The following is a 19089-nucleotide window of genomic DNA, read 5'->3' on the forward strand; positions in this document are numbered from 1 at the left end:
ATCTAAGCAGGAAACCATTTCACTGCTGCATCATAAGTAGAAGAAAAGTGCTTATTAAAACATTAATCACAGACCATTATATTCTGACTCCATGCCAGAAGTTCCCATTACATCACTGAAAATATCTATTAACTAAAACCTGATTCTGACAAGTTACAGAAGTGTAGTGTTTAGGATTTAGTAATGTGAAAGTCAGTTTTAGAAGAACAGTTATACAATTGATTTTGCAGTGGCAAGCAAGTATAATTAATTGTTTTTGTGACATTTATTACTGCAATGGGGTTGATTTAACTGGTGTTTCTACTGTAAAATTATTCAAAAATTATTTCAAACTTCATCTACTTTTATTAAACACGTTTATTGTAAAGGTATTTAATACCCAGGGCTGGCTAAACAATTTTAAAATGTGCTGGATATACTAGTACATGTAAAACTGTGTTGTCCTGTGTAAATATGGGCCTTGTTTAGAACCAGGTCTCACAGGAAATTATGCCAAATGAAAACCATCTCCCCTTCTCCTCTCACACTGAACAGGATTTATGTTTTTACATTTAATACCAGCTAGGTAAAGAAATAAAAACATGGTGGTGTTACCTTCAAGCCTGAGCAATAGCTCATCTGTGAAGTTCTGTTATGTTCAAACCCCTATTTTGTTATTAGAAATGTGGCCTAACTCAAATGCCCCAACTTGGAAGAGAGAGAGAGAGAAGTGAACAATTCAATTCTTTCTGGAAGTCTGGCACGACACAGTTGTTTACATGGAATAGTTTTCAACTAACCATTAGCAAGGCTTTAAAACCAAAGCCATAAAAATCACTGCAAGCCACCTTCAGCACTGCCAGTGACCTTACTGTGGGTGTTGAGCAACCAGGTAACATCTCACTCACTTGGTACAGAGCCTGAAGTGGAATTCAAGAATTAGATGCTTATAACTGACCAGTATAGGTAGAGAGGTCATTGATTATACCCACATCCTGGCATGTGAGAGACCGAACTTAGAGCCTCTTGTATCACTAGGGCTCATGATGAATAAAAGGTGTCTGGAACACACAAACTGAAGAACAGTTGTGCTTTTTGGAGTTTTCTTTGTTTTTAAAAGGCTTGGGTTCCTATTTTACCCCCTTGACCCAACATACACAAGTCTCTTAACTACAAAACACACTTGAGCTAATAACGTTTTACCTGTCTTTGGACATCTTCCAATTTCCAACATCCAAAGAGCTTCATTTTTTCCTCTTTTTTTTTAAGTAGTGCTGTAAACACCAGAGTCATAACGCAGCCTGGCTTCCCACAGCTTGTTCTTGCGGGTGCTTGCAAGCTCCAACTGAAGCTTTTCTCAGGGAATTAGGACATATATGAGGTGTCTCACTCCCATGCAGCTTCTCTGCTGGCTAATAAGCTATAAGCTGACCAGGCAGCCTTTTTTGTCACTCAAGGTACTTTTTAGTATCCATAATCCAACCATTCTTCCTCATGGAGCTAGGATCCTACTTACTCCTAAAATCTCTGCCACTCCACAAAGTGTGACTGCAATCACTGAACAGATGCACAAACTGCTGGAATGGAAGGAGCTATAAATTCCAAATCTTGAGGGTAAGACCTGGATTTCTTTTTTTTAAAGGAAACTAAAATTAATTAAGTGAACACGTGATCAGACACCACTCACTCTAAGAAAAGTTCTTCAGTTGCACTTTTCCAATAAGTTCCTCCAGTGTGATACAATCTGGGAGACATCAGGGTCATTATGAAAAGAAGAAAACAGACTGCCAGCCCAACCCTTAAAAATCTTGCTATCCATCATATCAGGTATGAGATCAGTTACATACACAGGATCAAACTGATGAATGGAATTACTGACTTCAGCAAATGGCATGCTCCTGTGGGAAGAGATCCCTCACTCCTGTCACTTAGCACTCTTCAGAGAAGCTTTAAACATTGTTGACTCCTGATCACTGTGAGAAATACTACTCAGCAAGAATAAAGCTACAACAAAGCTGTCTGAAGGGAGTTAAAAGAATCATGACTGACAGCTTGAAAAGCTGCATCAAGCTTCAAACAAGACACCCCTGTGCTTCTCTCTGCCATTACAGGAAATCCGTAATTCACCTTTTCAGCCATTTGATACCTGAACAACAATTTTCATTTGGAAGGCTGCTTTACAATTATGTTAATCAGTGTCAGAGTCAAGATGATGTATAATTTCTGGCTTCATTTTCCCCTTTAGTGGTCTGTTTTGCAGGCTGTGGCATTCTAACTATTTTCACTACACATAACTCCACCTTCTTGAAGCAATGGTGTTGAAGGGTCCAGGAAGTCTCTCTCTCCTCCTCTTTTCAGACCTGCTTCTTGCATTTTTATTAAAACGGGTATTTACAAATGCCTTAGAGGGCAAATTCAAAACAGGATGCTCCTCACCCTTCTACTTCAGCTCCATCCGAGACTACATAACTCATTTAAAATATTAGTCCATCCAAACAGACCCTTCAGAAAACCATGACAATGTTTGCCTCGACTGCCCCAGAGCAACTCCCTGTCACAACAGCTCTCTGCCCTTCCTTACAGCCAAGAACAAAGCATAAGTGATGCTCAGATGCTGATCAAGAGGAGCAGCTCCTCCTCTCACCAGTGGTCCTCAATGAGCTCCCATATTCTCTATGACCATCATGGATCAGATCATCACCTCATCACCAAGGTGTTCCTGCCTCTGCAGTATAATGCTGGGCTTAGAGAAAGCATTTTGGGGTTCTGTCCTGGGAAGAACAACACTTAAGGACAATGAAGCCCTTCTGTTGCTGAAGTGAGAGATAAGCAGGAAAGATCACTCCTGCATGTGCAAAATGTATCATTTTTCTTGTGGCAACTACACAATTCCTAATGCAATTATACATCTGGCTGAAGGGTCAGGGAAAGGCTCAAAAAGGACAATAGGATGGAGTGCAGGAGAAGCAAGGAAGGAAAAAAAATAAAGAAAATACTGAGCACAAAATCTACTGACCTCAGACTTCCCAGATGATTTCAGAGAAACAACAGGAGATCTAAACTTCTACTTAAATACATTTTGCTAAGTTGATGGAGGACAAATAAGGAGTAAAGTCTGTGGTCATATAAAGTCACAGGAGAACCACACATCAATAATGGCATCAATGCAGGGAATGAAGGGGAGGATGAAAGCAAAGAAAGGCTTTCAATAACAGATAAGAACTATCCCAGACCATCAGATGTTTTTAAGCGGCTGGTAGTAACAAGGCTCTGATAAGCTGAAACACAAAAGAGTGCCCACAGAACTGCAGGATGCCTCCTGCCACTTATAATCTACCATCAGACAGCTGTGCCCGACACTACTTCAGCTGCCCACTTAGCAGCATGGCCTTGCTACCTGCAGAGAGATTTCAGGGTTTGCCTCTTATCAACTGTCATTAATAAAATCAGTATTACCATCCTGATTTTTTCTGAAGCAACTTTCAATATTTACAGGTTAATCCTGCAGTGGAGTTTGCCAGACAATTCTCCATTCCTTATGTAAAGACTCTGAATGTTGGGTTTTTTTCTTCACAGTATATGTATTTTAATAAATGCATGACTGAGTATTCTGCAAGCCCACACTACAAAAAGACTATTCTGGAATAAATGGTATAATTACATTTCCTACAGCGACCTTGCAATCTCTTGAGTATTTATTCTAGACTAAACAGCCTCACTCAGCTGCCCTGTGTCTGATTGTCGATGAAAGAAGCTTGTTTGACAACTGCTTCGAGCAGAAACATATTTTTTCCATGATTGCATGAAAAAGTAAAAAAACATTACCAGACCAGTATTCTGAGCACAGAGCCTCATGTTAGATCGATGAGTTAATTTCGAAGCCAAACGCCAACAAAAACAATTACTCTGGACATTCTGCTGTCATGGCCAGCTTTTGAGGTTAATTTAGTGGTACATATACAACTACAGCCAACTTGACATATAAGAAACTACATGGTGTATGCAGGCTTCCTTCTTTGTTTCTTTATATATTTTCCATATTCTCTGCTTTTATAACTCTCCTGAGACCTTTTACAGTTACAGAACCCACACTATACCCACAGGTGGGCGGGCAGGAAGCAAAACTCCCCGTTTCATAAGCAGTCCACTTGCAATATATTCAGCTGCTAATGACCTTGACAGAAGAGCTCCATGCAAAACACCATATACTACAGGGTGTCGTTTGAAATGTTCATAGCCATTTTTGCCAGCAAGCTGATTTCTTAAACAGTAAGATTTCAGACTTACCAGAGGCTGTGCTCCTCTCTTCCCTTTCCATTCAGTTGGAAAAACTGGTGCTAATCTACCTCCTCTATATGAAATTTGCATCCTTCCAAAATCTGACGGCGAAACCTGCAGGGTTTCTGTAGCATGTTAAAGCACTACAAGGCAGTTTCTACATCAAACCAAATTAAAAGAACTTACACATGGATCTTATCTCCTTGCCCCATCCTCTCTTGAAAAGGACAGCATGCTTGGCCACATTCACTATTCCAAAAAAAGTGCACCCACATAGTACTTCTGTTGTCATTCATAGGTTTTTACTCCATTATTCATGATTAAATGAATAATAAAAATACTTCACTTTAAAAGGCTGTATGCAAATGCAGCTGTGTCTTTAAAGCAATAATCACTTCTTACCTGCAAATTCTCACTCATTAGGTGCCTGATCCAAAATGCATTGCAGCTGACACAAATCTTTCTACTAAGGATCAGGCCCTGCAACAGGAGACACTGGGAAATTCAGACCATATGCCCTGGTAGCCAAGAGAATTCCTGCAAGGAGCACAGCCCTCTACATGCACTCCAAAGCAAGACAAGCTTTCCTTGCTCTTACTCAATCTTTTGACTCTGACTGCTGAGCTTATTGAGAAACTACATTCTATTCCAAGGAGCAGAATGAATTCAGTGTTCAAAATCAATGGGCCAAGGCAGATCAAACAAGCCCTTCATTTGTGGCTTTTCTCCTTTTCCAAATTCAAGAAATATCTGCAAACCCCAATGACAAAGAGAGCAGATGTGAAAAATCACCTGCCACAACTTTTAAAGCCCAGTGGTCGTGTCACCCATTCAAAATCAATTCTCAATTCTTGCACTGCCTTGCACCCAACACAGACACTGCAAGGATTTAGCAAAAACTATTCCAGCCAAAGACCAGATCAGCTATGGTTTAAGAATAGTTTAGAGAGCATCCTTACCATTGCCTCACTTAAAAACTAAAAAAAAACAAAACAAAACACTATGATTTACAGTAAAGAAGTTACAGGAGTCCTTTTCTAGATTAAGTGCCAGAACTCTCCATGTGTTTCAAATTATAACACTGTACAACCAAGAAATAGGCAGAAATTTTCCACTTGAAATGAAAGTTGAAAATTAAAATGCTAACAAAGCTCTAAGAGATATGAAATCCAGCCTCCTAACCTTAATTTGAAATTTAAAATGAGTGAGCTGTCCTATACTGGGGGGGGGAAAGAATCAACCCAGTTGTTAAATATAAAAAGCACAATGGACTAAAAGGCATTTGTTGTGTATACAAACTTCCACAGCACTGATTTTGCTTCAGCCCTTACCCTCAACTCTTAAAATCACATTTTGCTTAGTTTTAACTTGGAAATTATCAAAGTAAATTCCCTGTGCTTATTAGATTAGTGTTCACCATTGAACTTTATTTTTTGCATCTTATTTAAACAAAACACTAATTAACTGGAGTGCTCCTAACAATGTGGTTTTACATGAAAACAAGCTGATAGATCAAAGGGAAGTCACATTTTTCCCCGAAAGAAAAGCAAAGGTTTCTGGAGCAAACCTGATTATTTTTTTATATACACATGTATATATTCAGGATGTACCTCTCCAGACAAAGTAGGCAAACACAATTTTCTTTTAAGCAACTCAGGCTTGACTTTTTTACAAGTATCTGCACAAAAGTTCTCCGTTAAGGCAGAGAATTTTTAAGTGAGTGCAAACAACAATTTTTAATCTTACTTGTAAATCATCTCTATTTTGTGAGAATGGGGAGAATAGGACCCGTCCTGTGTTAAAGAGTATGATCCACTTTGCAAGACAAGAGACTGTTTGTAAACTTTGAGACATGGAGTTCACACATCTTTACCCAAAATAAGCAGATTTTCAATTTATAGTCAGTTTTTAAGTAGCTGGTGGATGACACTTCCACAGCTGTAAATACTTGGTGTGAGAACCCTGTCTGGCTGCTCCTGCTCACTTTACATACTTACAATTAAGGCCAAGAATGTCTACATTTTTCAGGACCTCAAACAAACATCTTTTTGATCAGGTTTTTTTTATTATTTTTTTTTCAGGGTTAGTTGTTTTTGTTTTGGTTGTTTTTTAATCAAAACTACATAAAAAACCATACATCTCTGAAACAACAAACTAATTCCCATCCCCATCCTGTTTTGGTCTTTCACTACTTGAGACATGTCAGAATTTGTTACGTTTTTATTTTGTTTTGCAGTAAGAGAAGTCCAGACCTCCAACCACACAAATTCAGTGTGCTCAGCTAAAACATCAGAAGGGAAAAAGAAAAAAGGGAAGAAAAAAAAAAAAGACAGGCTTGTTTTTGTCCCCCTAAGAAAAGTAACGGCAGTGAGTGGCCAAGTGTCCAGGCACTCATTCTCTCTGAACCACACATCTTGGCTCCCCAAAAGCCATGGTAGATACCATAGCCTTGCAACGCTCCAGCAATTCAACAGCTTTGGACTGATTTGAACCAAAACATGACACTCTCTGCTTCAGTCTGGTTACCCCAACCTAACCATTTCTGGTGACAGCACTTTGATAAGACACAGCTCTCCAAACGTGTCTCACATCAGCAGGTTGCCTTGTACTCCACCCAGAAACCAACAATTTCCCAATGAACGTCACTGAGAACTCCAGTAATTTACAGTAGTGACCAAGTCACCCAGTCACACAGGTCCATGGCTATTAGTCCTCACAGAGGGACAAGGCAGCTGTAGATCCTGCCTCTAGGTGGGTATGTTACACTGATCCAAGATCCCATTTTTATCCAAGGACAGCACCAGGTCTCCCAGGAGACCATCTCACCCATGTCTTCTCCCCTTCTTCCTTCCAAGTCCCGATTCCATTTGACAGCTGAGACAGGCATGAGCTGACCTCAGAGGCTGAGCACCCAAAGAGACCTTTGCCACTCACATCAAACCGTCACCAACCTGCCACATTCAGTGTGTGTTCATGGCACTATCAGACACTGAGACTTTCTTGCAGGAACCCCAGAGACATGTAGGCACAGAACCTTCTCCCAGAGGCTGCCTCTGAGAAAGTTTCCCTCCCAGAAGGTCACTGTAATACATATTGCTCCAAAAAAAACATGTAATTGAGGATTATTGCCTATAGTTCATTACTTCTAGAAAACTTTACTCCATTAAAAATATTGGGGGTCCCCCTGAAGGACAGAAACCCAAACACATTATACCAATCACTTGTGTTGAAAAAACAAAACGAAAAATAAATCTGTTTCTTCATTATTCTCAGACTCCCAACACAATAGCAAGAAATGCATCATATGGATATTAATGCTTTTCTGCAGTTCATAGAAAGAAAATTTACAGCCCCAAGAGGCACTGAAAACAAATTTCCAAAACCAGTTTGAACATAAATTTCTTTTCTTTTTTTTTGCAAAACATGCAAAACCCATACACAAGAGCAGCAGGAGGACGCAGAATCTAGTTTATTGGACTGCACACAGTATTTTGTAAAGCCTAATGAGCAAGTAACAAAAGTCATCTCAAAAAAAATCAATTTTTTTTTAAAATTATGAAACATCCCTAACAAATGTTCTGAATGATCCCTTAAGGATTCACCCTTTTTCTTGCTCTTTGCTGGCAACCTCCTCACCAGCTGCCTCCGTCATTACAGCAGTTTACTAAGAAAGAAAAGCATCTCTGATGCTGAAGCCTAAAGTGAGTCTTGCAGAAGGTAAGAGGTTAAGATGGGAATATTCAAAAAGCCCATTCTACCAAGTGTTTTGGAGATAATAAACCGTATCTTTTAAAAAGAAGCCAATAAATTACACTACCAGAAGTGAATTCAAAGTCTCCAGGCTGGCAATGTCTTTGCAATAATTCTGACTCCAGAAACTCAGATAATAACAGCCTGCACATTTGAGGGAAGTATTCAGCTGCAATAAATAGCCAGACTGCAAAATGATTAATGAGAACATGAAAAGAGGAAGAAACAAACAAAAAAACTTGTAATAATTTAGATTTAACCTGTCCTCGTATGAGTCCAAATTCAGAGGAAACTAAAAATCTTCAGCAGGAGTGGGTAACGCTGTGCCCAGCTCTTTGGCCTCACCCAGGCAGCTGTCTGCAGCTGCCTGAAAAAACCCAAAGCAGGGTCAGAGGCACATGAGTTGTGCATTTATCATCAACAGGAAATGCGCATGAGCTCATATAAACACAGAAACACAAATACATAAACCAAGAGCCTTGCACGGCTTAAGGTATTTCAGACACCCCATGGAATCGGGTTAGAGTTGTACCAGCTGGGAACCCACAGAATCCGTGTTTGTTTTGGAATTGCAAACAGCCTCAGGATGCAGAAGAACTCTTCTGGTGGGCACCACCACCCACCCACCCTTCCCTTGCTACCACAGCCACCCAGCACCCCTGCTGCTCTTAACTCTCTCATCACCTCCAGAGCCAAGATGGATAACTCTGGCTGTGGTCAAAGGAGTAAAATGACACACGTGCCCAAGTGTCTCCAAGAAAAGACTATGAGCCTTGTTTCCAAACCCTGCTCCAAATTCGCTCACCCACAAATGGTGCAACACAACTGAAGGATTTAAAAGACTTCATTTTACAAGGTGTTGGGTTGCTTTCAAACCAGTATCACAGGCAATTAGATGGGGTGGATGCAGATAGCACAGGATTCCTGCTGGTTCTGGGCACCAGCACTCACCTTACAGCCACAGGCAAAGGGACAGGGACTGGGAATCCTCCCTGCACAAGTCATCTTCCCCCCCCCCCCAAGCATTTCCATTAGTGATGAGGCTCAGAGCTGAGAGGGCCCCAAAGCTCCCCTCACACTGGAGGTCCCTCACAGCTGTGCTTCATCCTAACAGGTGGTGAAGGCTGAGTCTGGCTCTGCCCAATTTAAACTGCTAATTAGTATTTGGTCTCAGAAGCTTGATTATCAGATAAGAAAAATTACAAGCATCAAAGGGACAAAGAAAATAACAGTGATATATTTATTTTTTTAAGTAAATAAGCAATCTAATGATGCTTCAGATAATTCAGGGCTGTCTGGAATTGAGGTTGTCACCATTTTTATTGTTTCTACTACTATCATTTCTCTCCTGTGCCAGTGAACTAGGTGGGATTCCTGTTGGGATTTCAGTGGTCTCTGAAACTGCATACTAAAGTGTCTCAACTTTGTGGTTTCAGTTTTCCCATACTGCACAGTCAAATGTAAACTGTTGGTTTTTTAACCTCTTTCTTGTGTTGCCAGTCTGCACCGTCATCCTGCCACGTAGCTTTCCAGGCACTTCAAGTGCTGCTGACCTTGAATGTAAGGCCATGATGAGTTAGGTGACACTGACCACCCCAGCAGCTACACATTTTCATCAGGTGGGTTTTCACATACAAATGTCTCTAGAGAGCAGACACATCACTTTTGGACTTCCCAGCTTCCACTACCCAGGCACAGCAGCTCCCAAACTCCCTTCTAAACCTGGCTGCCAACCACCATGTCACCAACTGCTGGACCAGCCCTGTATTGTATTTTTTGACAAAGTTAAGCTCTGTGCTTCGTTTCTCACAAATGCAGTTTGACTGTAGACAGCAGTCGACAAGTAAATCTACCCTTTTCGATGGCAAACAGCCCAACTTTAATATTTTTACTGGCTTACAGCTGGGTAAATTAAGCCCCAGATTTTTATTTATTTATTTTTTAATACCGTGCAACTGAAAATGAACAGCTACTTCACTATGACTGCCAAGGACAACCTTAAAAACACTAATGCAATCCAGTCCAGCTCTCAATAGATCTATAAAGGCTAGAGGACCAAAAATTTCACCCAAACAAAATGTTGGTTAGGCAGGAAGTCTAATATTTCATTAAGATGCTTGAAAAAAAACAACAAAAAAAACCAACAACCAACTGTGTGCTGGCAAACTGAAGATGGTAACAGTCCCAGCTATAATGCCATGAAATGGGAATTAAAACTTGCTGTGTTACTTACCCCAGCCTTCCCAGCATTTCAAGCTCTGGAACTTGTGGTCCATATGTCTCCACTTGCAGAGGTTGATACTCATACAAAGCTTCCTCTACCTTTTGAATGGGAGCTAGTGAAACATGCTGACCCTGTTATGAAAAAAAAATTTAAAAGGTAAAACATTTCTGGATACTGGGTCAGTGTTTTGTTTTGACTTTTTTCAAACGCGATGCAAGAACAAGCTTTTATCTGTTAACTGGTCCAGACAAAGAGCATCCCATTAAGAACATTCTACTATATCACTTATTTCTTGATGATTTAATTTTTTTTTCCTGGGATCTACAGATCGGAAATAATGTTTCATTAGCTGTAACTGTTTGGACAAGGTAGGAAGGAAAGGGGAAAGTTTTATTGAAGGCAGGCTTACCATGAGAGAGTGTGGCTGCTTCCAGTATCACTAGTAAAATTATTACTAGGTACAAATTTCATTTATCAGAAGTAATACCAAACAAATGTCTCTGAGCAACCCTGTTTGATTCTGTAATCAATGATTTCCTGAAAGCCCTAATTAGAAAGGGAAGCCGCTTTCATTTCTCTCTGCAGGCTCTGTAAGCTCCCATATGTAATGGCTCTCAAGATAGACTTTTACAGCACAATACAATTAATTCATTCAGCAAATTCCCATTTGTTTCATAACTAAAAATACAGAAACACACAATCATAAAACTTTCATTCCAGATGTACTTTTGAAAGCCCTTCAGACCACTGAGAAACAGCTAGACATTTCCCCCCTCTGCCCCTAGTCCCTATCACTCTGAGCTCTCACAAAACAGGAGACTGGTGGCTGGAAAGGAGGGGTCAGGAGGATATGAGATAGAGCCAAAGTTAACAGATGTTGCTGCGTGACATTCTACACTGATTTGTTGATCTTTCACACAGTTTCAATTTTCTACTGTATTCTATGGTGCTCAGAAAAATTAGCAGCAGCAGCAAAAAGACAGAGCACCGTGAGCCCCCTCGAAACAGCCTGGCCTCCCCTGTAGAAACTGAGCCTCACATCTGCAAAATGCAGGAATTTAGGAAAGTACTAGTATTGTTTTTGTAGACATTTTGTCTGCAACAGGAGAGCAGAAGCCTTCCATGGTGTAATGCCATGAATAACCCTGGCTCCCACTGGTGATCGCTTACTGAGCTTCACCTCCCCCGGGCCACTCGTGTAAGCATCTACTCCCTTAAGTAGAAACGAAAGGCTCCTACTGTAGGATATGGGGTTAAAATTAAATAAAGAGAAAATAAAAAGTCAGCAGAAGGGGAAAGTTGTTAATTAAATTTGTGGTTGAGGACAGTGACCTTTCCAAATTTGGAGCATGGATATTTTTGTTTGGAGAGCTGCAGAAAATAGCCCAGAACATTGAAGACGTAAGTCCTTGAGAGGTACTACCATGGATCCAGGCTGATGTCTATGGAAATAGCAGCAGCTCAAGTTTTCCATTGAAACCACTCTGTGTTTGTGATGAGAACAGATAGTTCTGGCCTTTTTCTGCACTGCTGGGGAGCCTGGCAGGGCTGCTGTTAGCACTGCTACAGTGACAGCGTCCTGAAGGCAAAACGTGGTGCAGAAAGTTCTCCAGTCAGCCATGAGTCACTCCAACTTTCGTAGTTAGCACACAGTCACTTCTGTGCCACAAACCATTGCTGCAATAGTAAAAGCAGGCAGCCACACATTTTTAAAAAGGGTAGGAAAAGACAGGTTACAAATTTAGCTTTAATCCCACTTCACAACCTTTCAAGATACAAGTGCAGGGTCTTTCGATATTGCTAGAAGTTGTCAATTTACAGTCTATTCAAGTTCATGGAAACATCATATGTGGCACTTACATTCATGTGGGCATGCTACACCCATTGTAAGACATTAATGTTTACATAAGATTTTTAGACCTAATTTTTTAAAAATATCATTGTCTCTAACCAAACCAAAGGGAAAGGTATAGCAACATTTCACATGTTTTCACCCTCATCTGGTGAGCGAAAAGTCTCAGCCTTTCCAAACCCAGAGCAGTTTTATTCCAGCCATAGAAAAGAAAACCGTTTCCGGCAAAGACCAAAACCATGATAAATATTTTGGGAAATTACTTGTGTGTGGAAAAAAGGAGTAGCTCAGATTGCAGGAGCCATATCTCAGGAGGGCATCACCAGAACAGCTGCTCACTGTTAGCAGAGTTGCCAGTGGTGCATTCCTAACACTTTTTTAACGAGAGTGAGTTCTGCTGATGCTGGCCAAGAGAATCTGAAAGGCTCATGACAAATGGACCAGGCTCATGACAACTCTTTCTCACCCATCATTCACACTGCTACAGATGCCCATCTCTGTCTGGGGACTCCTGGGAAGACAGGATGCAAACGTTTAATTTATCTCCTCTCTTTGTAGGGCTTCTGAGGTGCCAGGGGAGAGGAGGAATTATGATGGTCATTTACTCTCAGATGGTCAACCAGTAACTGCGAGGGAGCTGCCTGTGAACAGTGGAGAGGGTGACTGGCCAGCACACCAGCTGTATGGTGGGCATTGGTCTATGTGTCACAGAGAAGCCACCAAGCCATGCTAGGACCTTTCTGTGAAGAGCTGTACTACAAAAACAATGCACTGTGGTGGCCCAGAGAGCAGAACATCAGCAAAGGAGCAGTATATAGCAACTGTCCATCCTTGAGCTGGTTAGACTTCATGTCCAGCACAGGCCTGGACATTTTGTGCTCCTGTACAAAGTCCAAGGACTGGCAATTCAGCCAAAGCACCTTCTTTTGACAGGTGTTCTATTTCAACTTAAAGACTTCAGATCATAAAGGTCCAGGCACATCTCCTAGGCGAGTTGTTCCTATAGTTAATTATCTTCAACATTAAATACTGGCAGCTCATTTCTTGTTCCTCAAGATCAGTTTCAAAGCACTGACTCTCTCCTACACCTTTCTCACCTCTGTATCAGGCCACGGTGCAAGTGTTAGGAGCCAGTACTTACTTCTGCATGGCAGAATGACTGCATTGGTTTGCATCCAGCCAGCAGATCTGCACCCCAAGGAGACTGTGCAGCTGTATGACACAGCTTGTTTGTTTTCATTTCCCAAAGTCACAACTTTAGCTGATGGGCTTTGGCAACATGGATCACATTCCACTTCAAGAAGGGGGGAAAAAACAAACCAAAACCACAACTGTCCTATAGCTGTAATTCCTGCTCTATAGCTGCCTGGCCTTTAGCTAAAGGCATTTTCCTATAAACTGGATTTTAGCCTGCCTTGATGCGGGAAAGGGTTAGATGGAAATGTAAGAGTTACAACAGCCATTCCCACCTGAAAGCCTGGTCAAGCCCTGCAACTACCTGAGCCCTGCAGATGTTTTGGATATGAACAGGCTGTACCTACACTGCCAACCCCTTGCCAGGCAAGTACAAAGGCATGGCCATGCAGGCTCCTGAGTCCATGGGCTTCCAGTTTCTTTAGCCCTGCACAGATGACAGTGAGATGAGAACACTGGGTATGGCACAGACCGGTGCAAAAAGGCTGGGATGGAAACCCCTGAAAACCTACCAGTGAAAAGTATCACCTTACAAATTCCCACTGATGTTGAAATAAGGTACATTCACACACACACAAAAAAATCTGATCAAAGTTAAAAGGCTCAATTTGACCAATATGATCTCATTTAAAAGCCATTTGACCAGTAGCATCTCTGTTTTGTTTCTCTGCCCTGAGTGGTCCCTAGCCATTTCATAAAAGACTAGTACAAAAGGGAAGCTGTTTTCTAACTTCAGAGACATCAGAAGAGACAATAGCTGTTACTTAGGACTTACACAGCCCTTTTATGGATCCAAAACCCTTTTCCTGTCTATGAGGTAAGATTTTTAAATTTCCTGTATTCCACCTAGAGAGCCAGCCTTACCTCTTTCCAGCATTAGGAGGCATTTATCAGCAAGCTAAAACCAAAATGAAAGCAGCAGGTCCAAGAGCCTGCTTTTGCATTGGCTTTCTCCTGACAAATCTGAGATCTGACGATGTGGTCATGAGTAAGTATTTCTAATTCCCCTTGGATGCTGTAATGTTTGTGTAAAAGAAGCTGACAGTATCCAAATGGAGATAGAAAAGGCTTCCAAGAACACAGACAACAGATTTTCCCACCTCCTCTCCCTCCCACCCCTATCTTTGTGGCATATGAGTTTTTTCTCTGGGATTATTTTAGGCACTGTAGCTGTCTATTACACTTTGGAATGTATGGAACCACAAAACACACTGCTAATTAAAAGGAAGGCATTTGCTTATCCTGATGACTTTGTTTATGTAAAGACTGCACAGCAGTGGATTTGTGAGCAACTGACTTTCCATTCATGTGCTGCATGGTTTTAGATGAGAGAAATCTGGGATTAAATTGGGAGGAGGGTTAAATAACATTGTTGCATTACAAATAAAACTGGCTGATGTATTTTGCACTGTTCTATATACACTTCTCAGTTTAAATAATAAGAAACAAAAGCAGCAGTGAATTTTTGTTTCAGACTGTGATACAATATGGCATTAAGAAAAAAAAAAAAAGCCATGGATTATATGAAGAGAAGAGCTGCCCTTGCAGTGATAAGGAGTTTATTTTAAACAAACAACAATGTCCTTTTAGGAAAAGTCACACCTACTAGAACATCAAAACTATAGTGTATCAGTGCACTTTTCACACAGGGGCTTGGGGAAGGACTCTTGGCAAATGCCAGGTGTATCAGTATTTGCCTGCTGGCAGAAAGAGGTTATTTTAGCACACAGAGTCCAGAAATACTACCTCAAGGTACAGTGTTCACATTTCTTCCCATCCTGCTGTGCCTCTCTTTCCCTGTCTCCAGAACGACATTGCCTTCCTTCACCTCCTTCCCTCAGCAGCAAAAAGAAAGAACAACTGACAGTTTTCTCAGACATCTGTCAAATGCCAAAGAGGAGGAGAAAGGAGACTGACACAACAAATGCACTAGTAGGGGAAACAGGAGGAACAGCTATGCCACAAAAACATCCCCAGGCAGGATACAAAAGCCAGAGACTAGGGTCAGTAAAACTTGTCCAGACAAAGCATGTTTCTGCACTAGAAGTGGCTTGACTGGATAATGCAGCCAATCTTTTTTCTTTTTTAATTCCTCTCTACTTGGGAACTTCCTCAGCTCTCCCATCACCACACTACCAGAACACAGCACAGTGTAATATTTACATGTTAAGTCTCATTAAGTCAGTTTGCAGTGATGTTCTTTTTATTTAACTCTTTTCACCACCAGGGTGTCCTCCCCAGCCTGGCACAAGGGGGGCACAGCAAATCCAAAAGAAACTGAGCCCTGTAGGATGCCAGGGAATGACACTGCTGAAACACATCCTGAGCTTCACTCTGGCTGTGTGTGAACGACAGAAAGGTTAACAAAGACCCTTTCTGATACACTGTCAGATAAATGTACAATTATTCAAATGCCTTCAAGTGAATGTTAAAGCAATACTATAAATTCCTTGAATTTTTCAGTATAAGCAGTCTTAGGAAACTATTTTACTGTTAAGCTCACTACAGGATTCCGGTTTTGGAAAGATTTAATGTTAAAGAGAATTTCTTAGAGAACAATATTAATACAAATATATCAGTGTGAGCCAAAAGCTGGAATTGAGGGATTATTATTTTTTTTTCAGTTCCCACCCTCCCAATTCACTATTGACAAATCCCTGTCAGCAATGCTAGTATGGCTTTCTGATTCTGATTAACTACTTTATTTGACTACAGTAATACTCAGGAAAAGGAGAATGAAACTGATAGATTTGGAGGGCTCAGTTAATATTATTTTAACCTTTACCCTCCCTGTCTTCCACAGCTCTTTTAAACAAACACCAAAAATGTCAAACTCAAATGCATAATTCCATTCCTTAGACTAAAATTCCTATGCCAGTGAGGCTTTCCAAAGACTTAAATATCTGAAACCAACTACTCTTTCTTCTGCTCTTGAAAACCAACAACAAATCTAGTTTCTTCACTCAATTGTGAAAAGTGCTATGGGGATATGCCTGTAGCAAGACAGAGTACAAATGATGTGAGACAGAAACCACTAAAATCAACCAAAGTTTTCCTGTCGATATCAAAACCAGAATCTGACCACATGTGGCAGGACAAGAGAGATAAGATTCACACACCCCCTTTTCTCTGAGATAGATGATTTCAGATGTCTAATAGCAATTTGACTAAATGGAGACTTCACCCCCCCAGTAACTTAATTTGATTTTTGAATGCCACGACAGGTTTAAAAGATGTGCTTTCTGTAAGAATCACAGAAACAGAGCAAGAGCTCAACAGCACAAAATAATCTATTAACAGAGATGGTCACATATAAGTGTTTTCTTCCATGCAAACAAGCATCTGCAAAATTATCCATGGAGTTCTACTCACCTCCAAAATTTTCCTCCATAACTTTCTGACACATGCAATTACCTGACCAGACTCATCTTGGAACTCCTGCCAAAACACCCCATTTCTCTAATCTCTCAGTGGAAGGCCTGTGCCCATCTAACACGCCAAAATACAATTTTTTCTGGGTCCGAGTTAGTACCAGGATTTAGTGATTACTCACTTCACAGAAAAGCCGGGTGCCCTTTCTTCACACCAAAGGATTTTAGTGCCTGTTTGGCACTGTGCTCCCCAGCGCTGGCTGCTGGAGCCCAGTTAGGATTCAGGGGATAGTCTGGATGCTTGCTGCAACAAATCACTTGCCTGTTTTCAGCAGAGACTCCAGAGTTCTGGCAGGAACTGCCAAGCTTTCCTCAAAATCTCAAGCCCTGTTCAAAGGGCAGCCCGGTACACAAGACAATATCACTTTTGGAAACAAGGAATTACAACACAGCAGCGTTTTGACGTAACTATTAAGACCACAGATCATCCTCCTGGTTTTCAGCACTCATTTCTCAATCTTCTTCCCAACTCAGTCTCAGCTCCCAAGTGCGTGCTTGCTTTTGTGCGATCCACCACGCTCTGTGCAGATGCTCAGTTGCTTCTGCACCTTATGCTCTGATTCCCAGGAGCTCTGTCCTGCACACAATATTTATTTGGCCACTCTCAGCTAGATTGAAGAGCCGTGCCATCAGCTGGCTGCTCCGTGGCATTCAGACACCCCAGGAGTGGGTGTTGGCAAACATCAGCTCATGCACTCTTTTTCCTACTGTGGCCTTCACAGGGCTTGCTATGGCACTTCTCGGGGTACAACCATAAGTTCTTCTCATTTGTCAGAGTTTCACTGGAGAGGACTCAAAGTCAATGCTCTGTTCAGATTGTTATGCCAGTTTCTCATTGTGCTGTTAGTAATACAGCATTAAACAGAATTAAGCAAATTTTTTTTCCATCTCTGCCACCAGACTTCTGGAGCCTTGATCATTTTGATTTGGCTATCAACAAAGCACAAGCTCTGCAGCAGCCAGTTTAATTACAGGATTAAAAGCTTTAATATAATATTGTTTTAAATACTCCCATTGAGAGCCTAATTTTTTTCAAGGGATGTGAAATAGAAATCAATTTGACAAATGCCACTTTGTGTACCATGATGCATAACATTAAGGGAAGGACAGACACACTAGCGGAGCCCCACAGACCAGCAGCAAATGTTTGAGTACAGCTGAATCTACTGGTGTTCCTACTCTGTTGCAGGAGACCCAAGTGATAAAATCCCTCCATTATGCAATAAAATTATTTAGGATTTCCCAGAGAACAGTATAACCTGCAAAATTAGATGCTTTAATGGTAGACCAGAAGCTCGTGAAGAACCAAACATCGCTGTACTCTGCGATCTACTCTTCCCTGGGATCCTCTAAAGCAGCTCCCCCCCTCCAAATACCCACAACTATACAGTATAATTTTTAAGGAATGTCGAGTCTGATACATTATTTAAAAAGAAACACTGCTTAAAATAACAAAACTGAACAGAAAGCTGACATCAGCCTGTAGAAGATTAGAAACTCCATGTGTGTTTGTGAAAATTAGAGACATATTCCCTGTTTTACTGAGCGTACAGGCTAGACCCAGAAAAAATGTTGATAGATGCAGAACACCACATTCAGCATGGCTTATATCTGCCTGATAAAGAGAAAAAATGAAGTGAGATTCCATGAATAGCTAGATTTTAAGGAGGGACTGCTAAAGGTTGATAACTGTCTAGCAAAACAAAGTAGGGAAGTTTTTACAGTAAAAAAAGGAATAATATGAAGAAAAGGACAAAGAAGGGAGATGAAAGGAAGAGTATGAACATGATAGGAAACACAGGAAGAAACATCAGAGTGAATTATTAGAAACAGGCAAAAAGATAAAAAGGAGGAATTTAGAAAAGCTGAAGTTTAAGGTAGAAAAATGAAGAAAGTGTCATCAAGCATTAGCAGCAGATGAGATGCCTTCACAATACTTGTGGACTGCATTTATATCTGCAGACAAATTTTAAATAAAACCAGAAACCTGTTATCAGTATATTTAGAAATTACTGCTTTTAACAAAGTAGAAAGTAGCTTAATTCTAGGCTTTTTTTTTCCTCATTTGCATGCAGAGCATGCAAGTAAGGCATTAGCTGATTATTCTGGGGACAGGAAGGGACGCACTGCAAACCTAACACACAGTTGAGGGCACTGCTTTGAAAATGCACATTAATTTTGCCAAACTAAACAAAAGAACTCCCTGGGGCAGAAGCAACTGTATTTTTAATCTGCATAAAACACACTCTTTTGTCCTTCCAGAGAGGTTTAGTTTCTTTCCGTGCAATTTCTCCTCTATGTTTTAAACGGCTTTATCAAAATCATGCTTAAGCCCAAAGACACATGACAGCTTTCTGAGTAGCATATCGTGGCACCTGAAT

The 19089-nt window shown here is 40.9% G+C and overlaps 1 protein-coding gene across 1 annotated transcript in view; it reads right to left on the reverse strand.

The window, feature by feature from the left end:
• The window catches only part of MNAT1 (MNAT1 component of CDK activating kinase), a 125528-nt gene that overhangs the window by 27329 nt on the left and 79110 nt on the right, over positions 1-19089 (reverse strand). Inside the window, exon 7 of the mRNA XM_051622292.1 lies at positions 10241-10362. Within this exon, the coding sequence (XP_051478252.1) occupies positions 10241-10362 (122 nt within the window). The remainder of the gene's footprint in view (positions 1-10240; positions 10363-19089) is intronic.

Source organism: Apus apus, chromosome 5 (assembly GCF_020740795.1).
Source record: "Apus apus isolate bApuApu2 chromosome 5, bApuApu2.pri.cur, whole genome shotgun sequence".
Taxonomy (NCBI): domain Eukaryota; kingdom Metazoa; phylum Chordata; class Aves; order Apodiformes; family Apodidae; genus Apus; species Apus apus.